The sequence below is a fragment of the Diabrotica virgifera genome, chromosome 7 (genome assembly GCF_917563875.1).
Source record: "Diabrotica virgifera virgifera chromosome 7, PGI_DIABVI_V3a".
NCBI classification, from domain to species: domain Eukaryota; kingdom Metazoa; phylum Arthropoda; class Insecta; order Coleoptera; family Chrysomelidae; genus Diabrotica; species Diabrotica virgifera.
Window position 1 is genome coordinate 199,666,027 of NC_065449.1, and position 20,501 is coordinate 199,686,527.

General features: G+C 36.9%; 1 protein-coding gene across 1 annotated transcript in view; it reads left to right on the plus strand.

Annotated features, from left to right (window-relative positions):
- The window catches only part of LOC114327115 (E3 ubiquitin-protein ligase ZNRF1), a 209,077-nt gene that overhangs the window by 158,497 nt on the left and 30,079 nt on the right, over positions 1-20,501 (plus strand). The window contains exon 3 of the mRNA XM_028275617.2: positions 11,344-11,449. Coding sequence (XP_028131418.1) covers positions 11,344-11,449 — 106 coding nt within the window. The remainder of the gene's footprint in view (positions 1-11,343; positions 11,450-20,501) is intronic.

Here is a 20,501-nt window from a genome sequence, read left to right on the forward strand (position 1 = left end):
GTGCACCCTATATAATGACCGATATATGTAGAGTAGAAAAATCATCAGAGAGTAAGAGATGACAGACGAATGCTGTTTGATGCAGAACGATGAAGTTTTAGATTAAAAGCTATGAATTATACTATGTACAAGTTCAAGAAAAACTACAGACATATTTTTCAATATAACAAGACTTAATTTCCACGTGTAAACAAACTTGTAATAGATTTCTTGACTACCGTTGCGTTGGTTTAAAGAAAAACAAAACACCAGGTGGTTAGAGAAATGTATTTTCCGCTCTCGTGGAAGGTTTATCAGACGAGGGAGTTGGATTAAAATAAAACTCTCTCGAACGAGTGAACTGGGGAAAGCGGAGATATAAAAAGGGTTCGTCTGGTCGACTGAAGGTTCAGAGAGGAATGTCTAGACTTCGGATTTATTAATTCTATATCGACTGCGATTTCGTGATGTCAAAGAAACGATAGCGAATGAAAAAGAAACGGTTTTGAAGTTGTGTTTGAAAAGGTCATAGTATACTATCTTTTGAAAGAGATTAACAGTGGATAAAATTGGAATGAAACGTGTAGAATAATTAACAAGAATAAAAAACCGCTAAACGCCGTAAAAATGAGTGGTGCATACAATATTCCATCTACAAAAGATCTGATATAAATATTACGTGGCGCGAAAATGTATTTTCATTTTGATGCAAAACAAAATTCTAGTTTTATTTCAAAAGATTTTTTCATAATATTTGCCAATTTGAAGTTAAACGCGCCACAAAAGAGTAACTTCGATACAGTTTGAATTTTGAAACTCTTTTGTGGCGCGTTTACTTCAAATTTAGCAAATATTATGTAAAAATATTTTAAAATAAAACTAGAATTTTGTTTTGCATCAAAATGAAAATACATTTTCGCGCCACGTAATATTCATATCAGATCTTTTGTAGCTGGAATAGTGTATGCGCCACTCATTTTTATGGCGTTTAGCGGTTTTTTATTCTTGTATCAGGAGTTTTTCAAAGTTATTTTTAAATTAAATGTAATATGAAGTTGAATGCAATGTTTCTCGATTACACGTTAAGCTTTATAAATGGTCGCCTTTGTCGCATTATCTCCCAAATGATCTAGTGCCCATCGAATGTACACTAGATTTTTTTTTCTATTCGAAATAGATTGAAAAAAAAATATTGGGATGGCCGGTAAATGAACTCGTATTGCCCGGTACCAGATCAAATTTAGCGTCGTAATCACTACAACTACATAAACCATTTCGAGAGTAATCGTTAATTGGATTATACTTTTGTAGCTTAAAATAACTTCAAAACGGCTTAATCGATTTTGGTCACTAAACTTGAGTTTGAAACGTATTGACAAGTAGTATCTGATGCATCTAAGGTCAAGTATGATAACTGAAGCTATTACAGGAATTATTAAGCTTGTAAAACCGTTTTTCCCATAGGAAATAGATTTGATCATACTTATGAAGCCTATAACTTAAAAATTCGAATTTTCCCAGATATGAGGTATACACCGTTAGATTCGTCTAGAGCCCTTCTACAAACGCTCAGTTATTGGCGCAATTCGTAGGTTGAAATTTTGAGTATTTGTCAAAAAACCAAAATTTTCAAAGTTTAGTTTTTCAGTTTTTCGGCTATACTGAGCCGAGTTTATATATTTTTACGAGAACGAAAAACAGACCCTAAATAGGAAGGGTCGTAAAATCCACAGCCTTGGACCAAAATGGATGGTTGACATATGGATGGGTGAGTCTTTTCCTGAACTTTAAGATGGGAGTTGGCCCAATTTTCAATTCAGTCAGATTTAGAAAATCGAAAATTTCGTGTATATGTATATAGTGTCGCGTGTAGGGGGGTTGTGCGCCACTGGCGAGAACTGCCGTCCTCTGGTAATTATTTTGACATATTTTGACATCGTTTGACCTTCTTTTATATTTTTTTACATAAAAGGCCGTAGTGGGTGTTCCTTAATAGATAAAACATTGCGGAGTATTCAGATGAATGATCAGTCAAGTTAAATGTATATTCGTTGAAAAAATCATTTAGTAATATTATACTAATAGTAAATTAGACATGGTCGTCACTTTTTATCTAGCTATGTGACAGATAAAAGCAATTTGGGCGTATCCTTCAATTTTTTTAATGAAATGTTCTCAAGATAATCGAAAAAACCTCTTCAAACCTATAAAATTGACCGAAAGTCATTTTTGAGCTTTCATGAAGCAAACGAGAGGAAGCAAACGAGAAAGGGCAACCCAGATAAGTTAGGTATTAGGTTTGTTCTAGCATCAGTTTCAAACGGTTTGAAACCATCAGGGAATAGTGGACCAGCGCGAGTAGAGGGGATAGCACTGGTGACTGTATTATGTTTTCTCACTGACCAATTGTTTGCTGACGGTGTCTGACTAGTTTGACCGTTTGCTAGAACAAACCTATTGAAATTGTGTGCAGTTGCTCAAAAGTAGAAACGCCTTTGAAAATCCTACACTACGCATGCTTCAGTCGTTCCCGGCGTTCATCCATTTCTTTCTACCCGAATATTTTCTCTGTCTAAGTACTCTTTACGCATATGGACAAAATTTCGAAAATCGTTCCAAGCCTTGACGAATAATACGAATTTTGTGTTTATGACAACTTCGAATTTGAACTATTTTAGAAATCAATTTAACACTGTTTTATTGGATATGTCAGGGTTGACGTTTTCCTAGACTACCGAAACTTTGGAACCAAATCAAGACGCAATTACATGTTAAGGAACTGAAGATTACTTGGAACCTGATTTACAAAGGAGACATCGCTTCCAATAATTTAGAGAACGTGCTCAGAAGCATGGCAGCGTTAATAGTTGTCGATCTCTCTTATCTTTTCCTCTCCAATTCTCTTTTCCTCTCCAGTTATCTTTTCTATATTGTCGATAGGGATGATATGAACAAATAATATTAATATGTTTGTGAATATGAAGTTAGAGAGACGCCTTGGAAAAAATCTAATTTTTACAAGAAAATGTCACAGGAAACTCGTGGATTTTTCCACAAATTGTACGCACCTTCTCTAACCTTCCAGTATGGCAAAGGGCAGGACTCAAAAAATCGTGGACGAACTGCTATTTAATATCTCCCGGTGTATATGCAAGGTCTCGATCTCACAACTGAATAGTCAGAAAACAGGAGTGTGTACCAGATATTTTTTGTTTCTGTTTATCTGCATTTTCATAATTTGATTAGGTAAAATAACTGTTCTGTTCATCCGAATACTTTCTCGATTTTTCTATTTTCTTATACCTAATTTCTCGTACAGCAGACAAGCTAGAAGAAATGTACACCACTTTCTCAAATACCTCAAAAAAAAAGAATGTGTGTGTACTTTGTACTCACGTAAGAAGTTATACTTCTATTATATGATTTCTTAAAAATAAATATACTTTAAACAGTTTGTTCTAATTTTTTTAAACACCAAACTAATTTAGTGCTTACCGCTTTCAAAAAAAAATAAAAAAAAGTATAGGATTGCTCCGGACTCGAACTCAAGACCTCTCGATCTCTGGCCGAATGCTATACCAAATACGCTACGAGGACTGTGTCTGTATCGGTTCGGACGTACCTAATGACACTTCACGGTAACAAACAGACAAGTATAATAAATATACAGTAAAATGTTTTAATAATACTCATCTTACTCCTGAGGAAGACAAATCCGAAGACACAAAAATTATAATAAATATATTTACTAAAAACACTAATATATTCTTTTCACACCTTTTCTTGCACTGATACATTTATACATAACTTGAAAGATTCAGCAACTAAACGCCACACTGTCTGTGTGCACATGCGCGCAGTATTATGAAATTTTATTCTCAATCGCGCCTAAAGAAGTATAACTTCAAAAATATGTGCCTACAACTAAATAAAGAAACCCCAAAATGATGGCATTAACACCCACAACAGAGTCAGAAACATAAGTCCCCAATTAACTGTTAATAACTCCACCTTCAAACTGGTACCATAAAGTGGGGACAAATTGACATACGGAGGCTCCCTGATGCACAATGGTCCCTGATGATCAACTCGATAAAGGAAGAAATCAAACGGAGCAAATACGGTTCTGGCAAATAAGTGTTATTCTAAGTTGAACATAAATATGAAAAGTAGAAACTGAAGCCAGTAAACAAAAATAGCAATATACAAAAACCTTATACTGCCAGTGCTGACATATGTATCGGAACCATGGATCATATCCAAGAGAGATAAATACCTCTTGCTCATATTTGAATGAAGATTCCTGAGAGGAATATTCGGTGACATCTGTGAAAAGGGTATTTAGAGGAGGAGATACAACTATACCACAAATATGAAAATTATATCTGGTGGTAAAAACGTAATATCTCTCATAACAATAATAGGAAGACCAAGATGGGCAGGATATCTAGCAATATCGCAGCAGAACAACCCACATGACGAATTCTCATGTCATAGCCGGTGAGAAATAGACAAAGAGGTAGGCCAAATCTTAAATGGAATGGTGTTGTAGGTGATGATGCTAGAAAAATCGTGACCCGTCAAAATAGCCCGGTCAAAACAGCCCCGTCAAAAAAGCCCCGTCAAAATAGCCCGAACACAAAATAGCCTCGACAAAATAGCCCTCAAACAAAATAGCCCCGACAAAATAGATCGCACACAAAACAGCCCCGGTCAAAACAGCCCCGGCTAAAATAGTCTCTTATAAACAATTACATAATTATTTATACAAGGTGTCCAAAAACTTTTTTTAATTTAAATTATTTGACAAAAAGGAAGGATGTATTTAATTTATATAATTTAAAATGTATTTTACTGTTGCCGAAAACAGAAAAAAATGTTTATATCATAAATTAACATTGATTTTCGCTAACCTAAATGTTCAAACTTCCAAGAGGCAGGAAAGACAGCACTCGAGTTCTCTGAAAAGACAATTTTTATTTAATGAGGTTAAGATAAACATCTGAATAGAGGATAATTACCATTTCCGAAAAAATGTACTTTAAAGGAATTCTTTCATGATGAATTCTGAAGGGAGCTTTTTTTCGGGGCCATTTTGTCGGGGCTATTTTGTCGGGGCTATTTTGTCGGGGCTATTCCGCGGCTATTTTGTCTGCAGGCTATTTTGTCGGAGCTATTTTGTGTGCGGGATATTATGTCGGGGCTATTTTGTCGGAGCTTTTTTGACGGGGCTATTTTGACGGGGGTACCTAGAAAAATAGGTGCAGCAAACGGTCAAAGGTTGAAAATGTATAGGGCTGAGGGGCGAAATAGACTCGGAAAGGTCTAGGCTCTACTATAGGACTGTAGCACCAATAATGATGATGCCTTAAAATTTCATTAAAACTGTACTAATAACCACCTCCTTTTTGCAAGAAATGGAATACCTTTATAGAATGTTTCTGATAAAAGTCGATATCCTGTAATAAAATGTTTTCTCCTTATTAAAATTTATCTATATCCATCATATCGTTCGATTATTGATAAGTATGTATATTAGAGAATACGTCAATGAATAATACCATCTAAAAATAAACTGGATTGTTGTAGGAAGGCGATAAAGAAATTGGAGCAAATTACTGTGCAATAATCATTGAAAATTGTTTTAAATCAAAAATGAATAACTATTTTCAATTTTGTTGCAACACGAAACTACAGCTGCATCATCATTCCAGTTCAATCAGAGAGTGCAGCAAGCACCTCTACCGGTTTCGAAACTTATTAGCATCTCATCAGGAGGCACATATGCTGCTCTCTCTGACCCAACTAGGACAAACCCCGGCGTGCAGTCACGGATCGCAACAAACTAAATGGCAGGGATGCCCTAGCGGGAACTGCTAGCAAAAAACTTAAGTTTTCAATCTAATAGCACATAAAACAACATCCAAAAATGTTACTCTACATCCTACCAGACTGAAAACAGTGGGAACCTTCTCTGGTAACACCTCCGAGGCTTCTACAATTTGCAAGCCATAACAGATGCTGACACTAAGGAAGATGAAGGAATTTTACAATTTATAATTCACGTCCGATCTGCTGCGTGGTAAAGTTCCAACGAGAATGGTTTCCTTCGTACTCCAATCAGAGTAAACATGTAAACCAAAAATGAATAACCAACCATTTTCAATTTCGTTGCAACACGAAACTACATCTGCATCATCATTCCAGTTCAATCAAACAGTGCAGCAAGCACCTATTACCACAAACACCACGTATTTAACACGCTATTATACGGTGTAGAGGCCTGGACTCTCAAACAGAACAACATAAAAAATATTGAAAGTTTTGAGATGTGGTGCTAGCGCCGAATGCTGAAGGATAAGTTGGGTTGAAAGAATCACAAATCTTGAAGTAATACGAAGGATAGGAAGAGACCCAGAAATTTTGTTAACGATAAAACGAAGAAAACTCGAGTATTTGGGTCACCTGATGAGAGGTCATAAATACGCATTACTTTAAAATATAATGCAAGGAAAAATAGAAGGAAAACGGAATCCAGGCCGTAGAAGAATGTCATGGTTGCGGAATTTGAGAGAGTGGTTTGGCTGCACCACTAATGAACTTTTTAGGTCAGCTGTAAACAAAGTCAGGGTAGCCTTGATGATTTCCAATCTCCGATAGGAGTGGCACAAGAAGAAGAAGAAGCAAGCACCTCTACCGGTTTCGAAACTTATTAGTCTCTCATCAGGAGGCACATATGCTGCTCTCTCTGATCCAACTATGACAAACCCCGGCGTGGAGTCACGGATCGCAACGATCGAAATGGCAGGGATGTCCTAGCGGCAACTGCTAGCAAAAAACTAAGTTTTCTAATAGCACATAATAGTCCTGTCGCCAGGGGGGGTACAACGGCCTCCTCAATTCAGATGGACTTACCCAAGTTTTTTTTATATATTTTGACCCGCATAATACGAATTTTTTGGGTAACAGTTGATCCGGATGTCGATAAGATTGTTATAGACAAAGAACTTGAGGAATTACATAACAGCGATTTCTCGCAAAATAAAACATCTTTTTGTATTTTTTGGGTCATTTTAAGCAAAAAATATTCCTACAAGTTTTTTCTTAGAATGCATAGTTTTCGAGATAACCGCGGTTGAACTTTCAAAAAATCGAAAAATTGTAATTTTTTAACCCGAATAACTTTTGATTAAAAAATAAAGTAGCAATTCTGCTTACCGCATTTGAAAGTTTAAGTCAAATTATATCGGTTTTGATTATTTGCATTGCTAAAAATTTATTATTTTATTGTTAAACAAAGCTATAAACACCTAGTATGTGAGTGATGTTTTCAATGATTTCTCATTTAAAATCGAACGAGTAGGTAGAGTAGCTACGAGTGCAAGCGAGGCAATTTCTACGTAGCATGCGTTAAAACGCATGTATTAGGCACGGGAAACACTATGTGTTTATAGATTAGTTTAACAATAAAAAAATTAATTTTTAGCAATGCAAATAATCAAAACCGATATAATTTGACTTAAACTTTCAAATGCGGTAAGCAGAATTGCTACTTTATTTTTTAATCACAAGTTATTCGGGTTCAAAAATTGCAATTTTTCGATTTTTTGAAAGTTTAACCGCGGTTATCTCGAAAACTATGCATTCTACGAAAAAACTTGTAGGAATATTTTTTGCTTAAAATGACCCAAAAAATACAAAAATATGTTTTGATTTGCGAGAAATCGCTGTTATGTAATTCCTCAAGTTCTTTGTCTATAACAATCTTATCGACATCCGGATCAACTGTTACCCAAAAAATTCGTATTCTACGGGTCAAAATATATAAAAAAAACTTGGGTAAGTCCATCTGAATTAAGGAGGCCGTTGTACCCCCCCTGGCGACAGGTCTATAAAGCAACATCCAAAAATGTTACACTACATCCTACCAGATTGAAAACAATGGAAATCTTCTCTGGTAACACCTCCGAAGCTTCTACAATTTGCAAGCCATAACGGATGCTGAGACCAAGGAAGTTGAGGGAATTTTACAATTTATAATTCACGTCCCATCTGCCCAGCGCGGTAAAGTTCCAACGAGAATGTTTTCCTTCGTACTCCAATCAGAGTAAACATGGAAATAAAAAATGAATAACCATTTTCAATTTCGTTGCAACACGAAACTACAGCCGCATCATCATTCCAGTTCAATCAGAGAGTGCAGCAAGCACCAAAATGTTCTACTAATTTTATAAGAACTGTCGTACGGATGGATGTTTGTATTTTAAATTATTAATCCTCAGCGATACAGGGATATACAGAGTTGGCCATTCAAGAGTTCCAATACCACAAACTATTAATTTTAAATAGGGAATAGATCATGTGTGGCACCGCATTAGACAGGTATTTTGCTGGAGAAATAGAAGAATGTAGATGTAGACCCTAACTAACTGAAAACAGTACTCTGGGCTAATTAGCAAAATTCATGCAAAAGTTATTTACCAGCAATTTTATTGCTGGAATCGAATTATAAGATCCTATATATTAATAATATAGGTATGCAAAGTCCGCAGATAGTGTGCTACTTTTTTTATAAACAAAATGGCGCCGACAAATCGTATTTTTTTCAATTATTGCTCTATAACTCCGAAGATTTTAACTTTACAGCCAAAACAGCTTAATAAAAATTCACCGCAATTAAATTCTGCATAGAGATATGTTTTTCACGATTTGCTCCGACGAAAATTTTCCTCGGAAAATGCGGGTTTTCCTAACAAAAACTCTAATTTTCAAATAAAGTTTTAGGTAAGTAATTATTAATCAATAATTAAATAACTTAGTAACATCAAAGCTTTCTTGGTATAGATTGTAATTCCAGAAGCCGGTGAAAATTAAACGATTATTTTAGCAACAATTCAATTGTTAATTAACAAATTACGATCGCAATAATAAACAAAATAATCATGATACATTGATCAAACTTATAAAGATTATAAAGATGAGATGCTTATTTAATATTTTATCGACAAAATATAAATTTTTCTTTTTTTTGCATAATCTTTAAATTTTGAAAAAAAAAATAGTTATAATACGCTGGTCTAATTAGTAAAGTACAAAGAAAGGTTATTTACCAGCAATTTTATTGCTGGAGTCGAATTATAAGATCCTATATATTATTAATATAGGTATGTAAAGTCCGCATATAGTGTGCTACTTTTTTTGTAAACAAAACGGCGCAGACAAATCTTATTTTTTTCAATTATTGCTCTATAACTCCGATGATTTTCACTTTACACCAAAAACACTCAAATAAAAATTCACCCCAATTTAATTCTGCATAGAGACATGTTTTTCCCAATTTGCTCCGACGAAAATTTTCCTCGGAAAATGTGGGTTTTCCCAACAAAATCTCGAATTTTCAAATAAATTTTTTGGGCCAGTAATTATTTATCAATAATTATATAGCTTGGTGAAATAAAAGCTTTCTTGTTATAGATTATAAATTCAGAAGCCGGTGAAAATGAAACGAATATTTTAGCAACAATTCAATTGTTAATTAACAATTTACAGTCGCAATAACAACCAAAATAATCATGAGACATTGATCAAACTTAGAAAGATTATAAAGGTGTGATGCCTATTTAATATTTTGTCGACAAAATATAAATTTTTCATTTTTTTGCATAATCTTTAAATGTTTAAAAAAAATTGTTATAAACAAATTAACATTTCTCAGAAATTGTTCATTATATTCTAATTTTAAAAAATGCCTAAAATGCGTATTTCATAGGTCTTGAAAATGAATGCTTTAAACAAATTTTCCAACCATTTGCAAAAAAGTTATGAAACAGCAAAGTAAATATACGAAATCTCCGTTGTTTATAATTAGTTTTAATTGTTTCAAAGCTTAAAAGTGAGTCTATGGTACAACCTAATTACTCACAAAGAATGTCAAAAATTAGTGCAATGGTTATATTTTAATCAAAGATTAAAAACACTTTTTTTTGTAATTTTTAGCGCAAACGTAGGCCTGATACAGAGTCGGAGCTAAAATGTTCACTCGAAGCGACTGACACGAAGCATGCATTATTTATTAAAAGTGTACATCACGCGGCCGGTCGTCGCTCCGAGTAAAAATGTTAGCTACGGTACTGTGTTACTCAACTTTCGCGCGTGTAAATTACAAAAAAATATATTTATAATATTTAATTAAAATATAACTATTAAACTGATAATATGATATTTTTGTAAATAATTAGCTTGTACTTTAAACTCACTTCTACGCTTTGAAAGAATTAAAAAAAATTATAAACACAGTAGTAATCGTATGATTATTTTGCTGTTTCATAACTTTTTTACAAATGGTTGCAAAAAAGTTTTAAAGCATTCATTGTAAAGATATTTAAAATGTCCATTTTAGCTATTTTTTTAAATTATAATATAATAAAAACTTTCTGAGAAACGTTAATTTGTTTATAACTATTTTGTTTTAAACATTTAAAGATTATGCAAAAAAATAAAAAATTCATATTTTGTCGACAAAATATTAAATAGGCATCTCATCTTTATAAGATTTCAAAGCTTGATCAGTATATCATAATTATTTTGGTTATTATTGCGACCGTAAATTATTAATTAACAATTGAATTGTTGCTAAAATATTCGTTTAATTTTCATCAGCTTCTGGAACTATAATCTAAACCAAAAAGACTTGTAAGTCACCAAATTATTTAATTATTGGTAGATAATTACTTATCTAAAACTTTATTTGAAAATTAAAGATTTTGTTGGGAAAACCCGCATTTTCCGAGGAAAATTTTCGTCGAAGCAGATCGGAAAAAACGTGTCTCTATGCAGAATTTAATCACGGTGAATTTTTATTTAGGTGTTTTTGTTGTAAAGTTAAAATCTTCGGAGTTATAGAGCAATAATTGAAAAAAACACGATTTTCGTGCGCCATTTTGTTTATAAAAAAAGTAGCACACTATCTGAGGACTTTGCATACCTATATTATTAATATATAGGATCTTATAATTCGATTCCAGCAATAAAATTGCTGGTAAATAACTTTTCCCAAAAATGGCCTATTCTCCGATAATCAGCCCAGACTACAGGTACTTGACGGTTGTCAGGTTGCTCCAGGGTCCGATGCGTAGGAGTCATTTACAGGTGATTAACGTAATACTGGTTTTAACTCCGGACTTTTATCAGTTGTTCGTTAAGCAGGTTTTAGAAAACGAATAATGCATTTGTAAAGGTTTAAAAAAAATTAACGAATTTATTTTTATCTTAATACATATCTTAAAAAAGAATAAGTTCTAGTCTCTATTTAAAATGTTGTATATGGACAAAAATGTATTCATTATTTTCTTTTTTTTTTTGCAGAAGATGTACTGACTGATGATAAAGGAGAATGTGTCATATGTTTAGAAGATTTAAGTCAAGGTGACATAATCGCTCGCCTTCCTTGCCTTTGTATATATCATAAGACGTAAGTAGAAATATACTAATTAAGTTATGCTATTGATAATATTCTTTTAATATAACATACAACGTCAACTTGTCCTTTTATATTATCTCTTTATGCGTCACATTAGTAGAGACGTCAAGCCTTCATATTTTTTGACATAAATTGACTTCACGGTTCTAAATAAAGCAAATTAATTCCATGGTCTATTATTAGTCTTCCCACCACCAGAGCAAAAACCCAGTACCTTTTTTTTTTCGTCTTTAAAGAGGAGGGGTCTGGAATCTTCAAAAGACACCTCAGTCCAGAACGCCGCCTGACTGACCTTAGTGCAGGATTCATTCTTCGTAGTACCAGCGATAGTTCCCGAGGTGCTTTAAAACGCTCTCTCGTCGCCGAGGCTACGCCGAATGCCTACCTGCTAAACCAGACCCTCCTCTGTCATCCAGCGCTCCGAAAACGGAATGGCCGCTGCAAGGTCGACATCGCTTCCGAAGCACTTTACCTTCATTTATCCACAGACTGTAAGCAAGGAGGCCCTTCATTTTCCCCGTTCCCCCTTTTTTTGGTCCCAAGATTGGGTTTTTTTTTGAGCTTCTTTCCCACAGTCTGTCTCATACAATATATCTCACTTATTCGCCTCTCGTCAAAACTTATTCCCTCTGCCTTCTACTCGCCATATATTTCACCCCTATCGTTGGTACAGCTGTTTTTCCTCCTCTTCTTTCTTCTTGATCACTACACGGATATAGTTGTGTATGCTAGTCCAACCAGTTTTATTTTCAATCATTCTCTCAATCATTTCTCGCACTGTCAAAAAATTCACACCTGTCTCTCTTTCCATTCTATTTCTTTCTACTATCCATCTGTTGCACTCTAGCATGGTATGTGTAACAGTGTCCGGGTGTCTGCAGTATAGACATTCGTCAGTGTCAGCCTTTCCAAACCTAGAGAGGTAGGCTCTAAAACACCCGTGTCCTGTGAGCACCTGCGTCAGGAAATAGTCCAGTCGCCTGTGACCACAGTCCATCCAATCCTTTAAGTTAGGAAGCAGGATCTTTGTCCACTGTGCCACATGCTCCATGTTGTTCCATTCTTGCTGCCATCTTTCAATTGACCTTTCTCTTTCCTGTCTTCTCTCGGCCATAGTAAGCTCAAGGTCTCTTCTCTCATACAGTTCTTTTCTTTCTACTACCAACACATGTAGCGGAACACATCCAGTGATGGCCCACAAGGCTGCGGCAGACACAGTCCTGTAGGCGCATGCCACTCGCAGCAGACTTGTTCTGTCCACTCGTGTAATGAGCCCCCTGTAGGCCCGTATCCCTACCGCCTCACTCCAGACTGGGGCTGCATAGAGGACGATCGACTGAACAACACCGTGCAAGGCCCTCCTCCTTTCGGATTTGGGTCCTCCAATGTTGGGCATCACCCTCCCCAACGCAGCCGCACTGTTTGCAGCCTTCCGGGTCACCACCTGCACGTGCTCCCCCCATTTTCCATTCTGGTGCATCGTCACTCCTAGGTACTTTACGTGTTTCTTGGGTGTTAGACACGCTCCTGCACATTGTAGCTCCACACTTTGCCTGTTCCTTTTCCCCTTCAGAATGATGGCCTCGGTCTTCTCTGCCGCGAGTTTCAGTCCATGCTGTGTCATCCATTTCTTCACGACGCCGCCTGCTTTCCGTACCCGGTATTTAAGATCTGGCTCGTCCCGCGCCACTACCAGCACAGCGAGATCGTCTGCAAATGCGAAGGGAGACGTACCCTCTCCATATTCACAGTTCAGAATTCCGTCGTATGCTAGATTCCATAGCGTCGGGCCCAAGACAGATCCCTGGGGAACACCTGCCGTCACATCCACGATCGTGCCTTTCTCCACCATAATTCTTCTTTCAGACAGATATTCCGCTACCACGTTCATCAGGTATCCAGGACACTCTCTCTTCTCCATTGCCTTCATTACCTCGTTCCACTGCAGCGTATTGAATGCATTCCTAACATCGAACAACAACAGGGCCGCCCAACGGTGTTCATCCCCTCTATTGCGCAATGCGTCGAATACACTCACGATTGCATCAATCGTGCTTCTCCCTTTACAGAAACCAAACTGCCTCGGGGACAAGCCTCCCGACCTCTCAATCATGCCATCGATACGTCCCCGCAGCATTCTTTCATACAGCTTACCGACGCACGGAAGAAGGCAGATGGGTCGATACTTTTCCCCAGCTTTGGGAAGCAGTACCAACTTCGATGTCCTCCAAGGCTCAGGAAAGGTATGTGCTTCCAGCAGTGCATTCATGTGCTCCAGAAGCCACGCGGGCTCCGCCCGTCCTAGACACCTCACCGCCTCAGGTGATATCTGATCCAAACCGGGGACCTGCGCGTCTTAAGTGCGCCCAATGCCTCGACAAGTTCATCCATGGTAAAGGGTACAGCCCGCTCAGCTTCCTCGTCTCTCCGTACACCATGCCACCTGCCCGCGGGAAAGAGCTCTCGTGTTACCTCGAGCTTCTTATCCATAGGCATTTCATACGAGGGGTACGCATGGAACTTTTTCATGGCGATCCTGTATCCTTGACCCCAGACGTCCTCATCCAGTTTTTCACACAGTTCTCTCCAGTGCCTTCTCTTTTCTGCACGAATTTTCCTGTAGAGTTCCCTCTTCCGTAGGCGGTACTCCTCCTCGATCTCCTCGATGACATCAGGATCGACTCCTGCTCTGCCCCTTGCTCTCGTTAGCCTTCTTCTCATGACTATACATTCATTTCTTTGTGTCTCGATGTCCGCGTTCCACCAGTAGGGCATCTTGTTTATATCTCGGCGACCCCTCCTGCTTCCCTCCATCGCTTCTTTAATTACCCTCTCCAGGTTTTCGACTGTCGGTGATTGACCCTGCATCATGCTAACTCTCCATTTGATCAGCTCCTCGTATACTTTCCAGTCATTTCCATCGCCGCATCCGCCTCCCGACGTACCAGACGCGCGGACTGCGTTAGTAGTTCCCGCCCCGACTATCGAGAATCCGATGTACTGATGCTCCGTTCCGGTGTAGTCTGGTAAAACCTTCCAGCCTCTTGCTTTCGCCGCTATTCCTTGTGTCGCCATAGTCACGTCGATGTACGTACCTGTACCTCTCCTAACAAACGTAGGCGCCAGACCTGTGTTCAGTACTACTAGATCCAGAGTACCCACCCAGTCGGTCAGTATCCTGCCGCGAGTGTCGGTGATAGGAGATCCCCACTCCGCTGCTTTTGCATTAAAGTCTCCCAGCACTACGCATTCTCCTCCTGTGTTCCCCACTTCCTGCATGATCTCGTCCATCTTCCTCTCATACTCACCCACTGTTATGTTCGGAGAAACATAACAGCAGACCAGCTGCATCTTCTCCATCCGGACGATCACGTATCCTTCCTTCGGTTTAATTTCATACACTCGCAGCTTTCTATTGTAGATTCGTACAGCGGCCCTTCCAGTCGTATCCACAAACCATCCTCTTTTCTTAGCCGCTGTTGGGTTTGGCTTCGCCGTCACCAGCACGTCGATATTCTTTTCTACGGCGGCAGCCTCGGCGAGATCATGTGCTAATCTCGCCGTTCCCACGTTCGTTTGTAGTACTCTCAGCTCTCGGATCTTATTTCCTGTGTTCGCCATTTCTTAGACTCGGACTTTTTCACGCTCTCTTTCATACTGTTTCCACTCGCGCGCTCTTCCTGGGACTAATCCTTAGTGGTCCCTACTTTCAACCAGTCGGTTGAACTTTGGACATCTTCTTGAATTCGCCACATGCCCGGTCACATCGCAGTTGAGACATCTGATTGTTTCTGTCTTGCATTCCGACGCTATGTGACCATCTTTGCCGCATCGGAAGCAACATCCTCTTCTGTTCTGCCCTTTACAGTTCCATTGCTTGTGTCCAAAGGCTAGGCATCTCAAGCATCTTGGTATTTCTGTCCTTGCTTCTATGACCCGACAGGAGGTATATTCTACCCTAATTCTTCTCATTCTTAGGATCTTTTCGGCCGCGTCTTCGTCGACATCCATCACTGCACTCATCATCCCTCTTTCTCCACCCAGTACCTAAAACACATAAAAAATAAAGGAATAACACCAGCTTTCAGAACAAAGAACAACTTAAGCAAATACATTAGGAACAATAACACCCAAAAGAAAAAGCAATTACAAAGTGGTGTATACAAACTGACATGTGGCAACTGTCCAAAAACTTGCATCGGTCAAACTGGCAGAACCTTTGACAAACGTATAGCAGAACACAAAAAGGCTTTCGATAATACAAACATACGCACTTCATCTTCTTAGAATATTCTAGATCATATTTCATTATTTTAATGAACAGTTTCAAATTCTTCATATTCAAAATAAAGGTCTTAAACAATCTTCATTAGAATCTATAAAAATTAACAAATTAAAAAGTACAGATATAATTCTGAATGACTACTTGATTGAAACAGTTCCCCACTCCTCAAATTATGCAGTTAAAGACTATAAGTGCACTCTACCGAAAGAGTTTTATTAGAATACTTGGACTATTTTGTTTTTATTAGGCACAATACGTATTAACACTAGAAAGTCGGAGGGGCCAATTTGGCCCCTGTTGCGAATTCAAGTTATTGTAGTTTTTTTATTTGAGGCAATAATAATTTCATATTTTATGACTTTTAATATTTTGATACAAAGCCTTATTTAACATAATAAAATATTGTTTATTAAATATATTAAATGGTTTTTCTAACAAATCTACCATAGAAGTCTGAAGGGGCCAAATTGGCCCTGTGTAAGTTATTATCGATTTCTCGGAAATTCGACGAGTCTTTCTTTTGAATTCCTGTCGGATGGTTAAAATTACTTTTATTTATGTTTTTTGTTTGTTTATTGTAAATGGTTACCGTTATACTGGTACTGATCAACTACGAAATATAGATACAATTGTTGGTGAACACGTTGTTTTGCGGATAATGGAAAATGAACTGGGAAAGGGCAAACATGTTACTACAGATAACTACTTCACTTCGTTAAAATTGGCCAAGTTATTGCAAAAGAAATCAACAAGTCTTGTGGGTCCTTTGAATCGCAACAGAAAAAAAGATTTTCTAAGCATAAAGTGTGAAAATATAGAATTGTACGTTACCCTTATATTCAAGAGCGATGAAAAAATAACACTTAAGTACTGAATGCCAAGGAAAAGTGACAAAATGTGATATTGCTGTCTATAGAAAAAAACTTCTTCAAACAGTAAATTTTTATAAACAAACCAAATATTGGGTTGGTGTAGAGGACCAAATGTTTATTTGGTCCTCTACCCTCTTCTTAGGACCTTCCTTATACTACAAAAGTTGCTTCAAGACGATGGCATATTCACTTGTTTTATAATACTCTTGACTTAGGAGCAATAACTGCATGAAATATTTATAAAGAAGTAATGAAAGTAGACTCAGTCTTCGCAAGTTTATTCGCCAGCTGTGTGAAGAATTATGGGCTCCATACTTTGCCTCCCGAAAACCGGTACTACACCCAGCAACACCGGTTCTACCAACAACCAGCATTGTTACTATCCAAAAACAAAAAAAGTCAGTTTAAAATATTTTGTAATGGAAATCATACTTCCGATCAGTGCCAGGGCTGTAAGTAACAAGGCAACGTGTGGCAAATGTCAAACACTGCAGATTGTATGGTATTCCAAATGTTCTTGATAGGCAGCGAATGTGAAATGAAATTAAAAAATTAAATCAGATTCTGTCGTCTAGAGTTGATATGATTTCTTTAGACTGAGTTTTTGTCGATTTAAGAACTTAAGGCCTAAATGATCCCTTCAGGCTTTCTAGGTAGGTATGCTAAGCCAGACTTTCTAGTGTTAAGCAGTGGCTGTTCCTTCATAAGTGCACATGTGCACGTGCACCCCCACAATTATTTTCACAAACATGCATATGTATTTATCATTCTATAAATAATAATTTTAATCTAACTATACAGTAATTGAAATCAGAAATCACAAATCCAACCGAACAGTTTATAAGTAATAGGTGATATTTAATAATTTTTTATTTTATTTCGACATGAGGAAACTTGTGTCGGATGTGAGGCATCAGACACAATCCCTCGTTCACAGCACTTATCCTAATGACTTTTCATAGGACAAAATACAACTTACGGAAGCCCCGCTTCCCGCTATAACTCACAAGTCTAGATGGCCACAAGTTCACAAATTGATTGTGATCCTATGGTGATCGTAACGTACACGGCACATGTACATTTAAATTTTGCTTCCGTAAAGTTCGAAATTCGGAACAATATTATGAATGGAGGGGATTGTGAATGTGAATGTTGGAATTTTTAAAATCAATTAAATTTTCTTCATTATATTTAGAAGAAAAATTAAAAATGTCTAAACCAAATTTGTTAATTACAAATGTACCAAAATGCAAAGATCGAGATTATAAATGATCATGTAAAATGGAAATTTGTGAAAAAACTTAGGTACTGATTGTGTAGGTGTGCTACTATCAGTACTTTTTACCGCCTTCCGTGTTTCCTACATATTTGGAGAAGAGGAATCATAATGAGCAAAATAGAAGATCCGATTTTAACAATCCGGGGCAGTCCACTTAAGTAAATTTTTTATTGAAAATAATTTACAAGATGATTTTTCAGAAATAATTTTAATTCTTTAATTACTTGTTACGATGCCAGTGACAACTGCAGAAACAGAACGATGTTTCTCTACATTGAAACGTATCATAACTTTCCTTAGAATGGCTATGGGCCAGGATCGACTAACTGTACTCGCAATGTTTTCAATTAAAAAAACAGATTCAAGAAATTCCAAATTTTACTGAATGGGTTATTGAAGAATTTATCTAAAAAAAACAGGCGACTTGACTTTCGTTACAAAACTTCCTTGTAACATTTAAACACTAAATTACAATTTTAAGTTAATAAAATACATGATTTATTGTAATTTTTAATAAGGTCCTTTGATTTTTACAATTTGACGACACTCAAAAAATTTTACCTAGGGAAATAGGGCATCACGGGCATTTTATATCTTAACACATTCGCTGACAAGCTTCAGATGTAGACACGTCTTCTTATGGAGTAAGTGACTTCATATGCAGTCGTGTCCGTGAATGTGTTAATATTATGTGTGCACCCCCAATACTTTACACTAGGCGCCGCCACTGGTATTAAATAATGTTTTATTCGTTTTACATTATTGTATTCTATAGGGACTCGTTCGCTAATTATCTATTTATTCGGGTGGGCTAATGATCTATTTTCATTTTGTTGACAATTAATTGATCGACTTAATACAAACAATAAGTTTGTTTTAAATTTAGGAACATGATAGAAACAGCCCAGGGGACTAACACGCATTAAAAGGTGTTTTTGTATTTCAAATACCACAGTTCACGTAAATTATCGTGAAACTAACTTCGACTTAGATTTTTATCAATTTGAATTTTAAGGTCATTAGATTTTCTGATAAAAACGAAGAGTTGCAAACCATTTATTATGATTGTTTAGTAAAATTGGCGGTTTCTGTAGTTTTAAAAAACGTAGCGAACTTTGTCATGTATGTCGTATTGTAAGACGTAAATTACGTAATAAATAAAACTTTCTAGACACTTCTTTTTTGACAATATATTTTTCTTTCTCCCTTTCCTTCTACACTTTTAGCTTGGAATTTGGGTTATATTACTTTCTACTAAGTTGGTTAGTTACATTACTTTCATTCACTCATTTCTTTTGTACTATTTTATTGCTTTGTGTCCAATTCTCACTCGTAGGTACCCAATATGTATTGGGTATTTTTGGTGATTTATGTCCAACATTTATGTTATTTATATTATATCTACATAGGTATATATCAAATATTGGTTTTGTCAATTGGCGGTAAATACATTCTTGATAAGAATTCGCCGGAAAACGAAATGAAGAGAAGTATTATATTTCATGTATTTGAATATCTGGGGCACGTAATGAGAGGTAGCAGATAATACTCAGTGCTGCAGTTAATACTCAATGGAAAGATCGATGGAAAAAGCGGAATTGGTCGGAAGAAATATTCATGGCTCCGAAACCTTCATCAATGGACTGACTTATCAGCAGATCAATTATTACACGCCGCGTGAAATCGAGAACTATATCGGCAAATTTGTTATGGAAGCTACCCACTATTTGTTATGGAAGCCTATTATTTGGGTACGGTACTTAAAGAAGAAGAAGAAGATTATATTTCAGTTCGTTTAGAGAGCGCCATAAACACCTTACTAGTTTCACTCTCATTAGAAATCATCAGGGAGTGTATATATGGCTATCTCTGAACAAACTGAAACATACCAAGCCTCCTAGTACCAAATCACGACAAAATAGCGATATCTGCCTAAAAACAATTCGAAGTTTTATTTCTGGAGAAATAATAATAATATAATAATAACAGCAACAACAACAACAAACACAAGCGAGCCAAACAACAGCAAGAGCTCCACCCGATGAAGGTGCTGCGCTGGAACATCAGCCGGCGCTCACTCAAGCGGGACGACCGAGGCAGCGCATGAAATGGACTGTGTCCATTAACGAAAGCATTTTGCGCTTCTATTATAAGGTGACAAACCTCGGTCAAGAAACGATCGGCTACAGACAACAGCTGTATGCCGAATTTTGCAGGGAGTACCCAGATATTCAAGTATCGGAGCAAAGAGTATCAGATCAATACCGGGTAATCATAAGAAACAACCTTATCCCAGAGACTAGACGCAATACGATCAAAAGCGAAGTCGAACGGGAGATTAATAACCAAGAGCTAGTTTTAGATCAAGTTCCTAATGAAATCCTTGATGAGCAGATTCCTGAGATTCCCATACCAGAAACTCAACCTGACAATACACAGCAGGAAAACAACGAGTTGCGCGATAGTCTAGAAAACGAAATGGCTCGTGCCGTACAAGAGTTTAATGGAACAAAAACACTTAGCAGACCATCGTTACCACGAATAAACTCTTGTAAGAAACTAGGTGCGCTGTTACAAATTGTTAACACTGAAGTCCTACCCAATTAT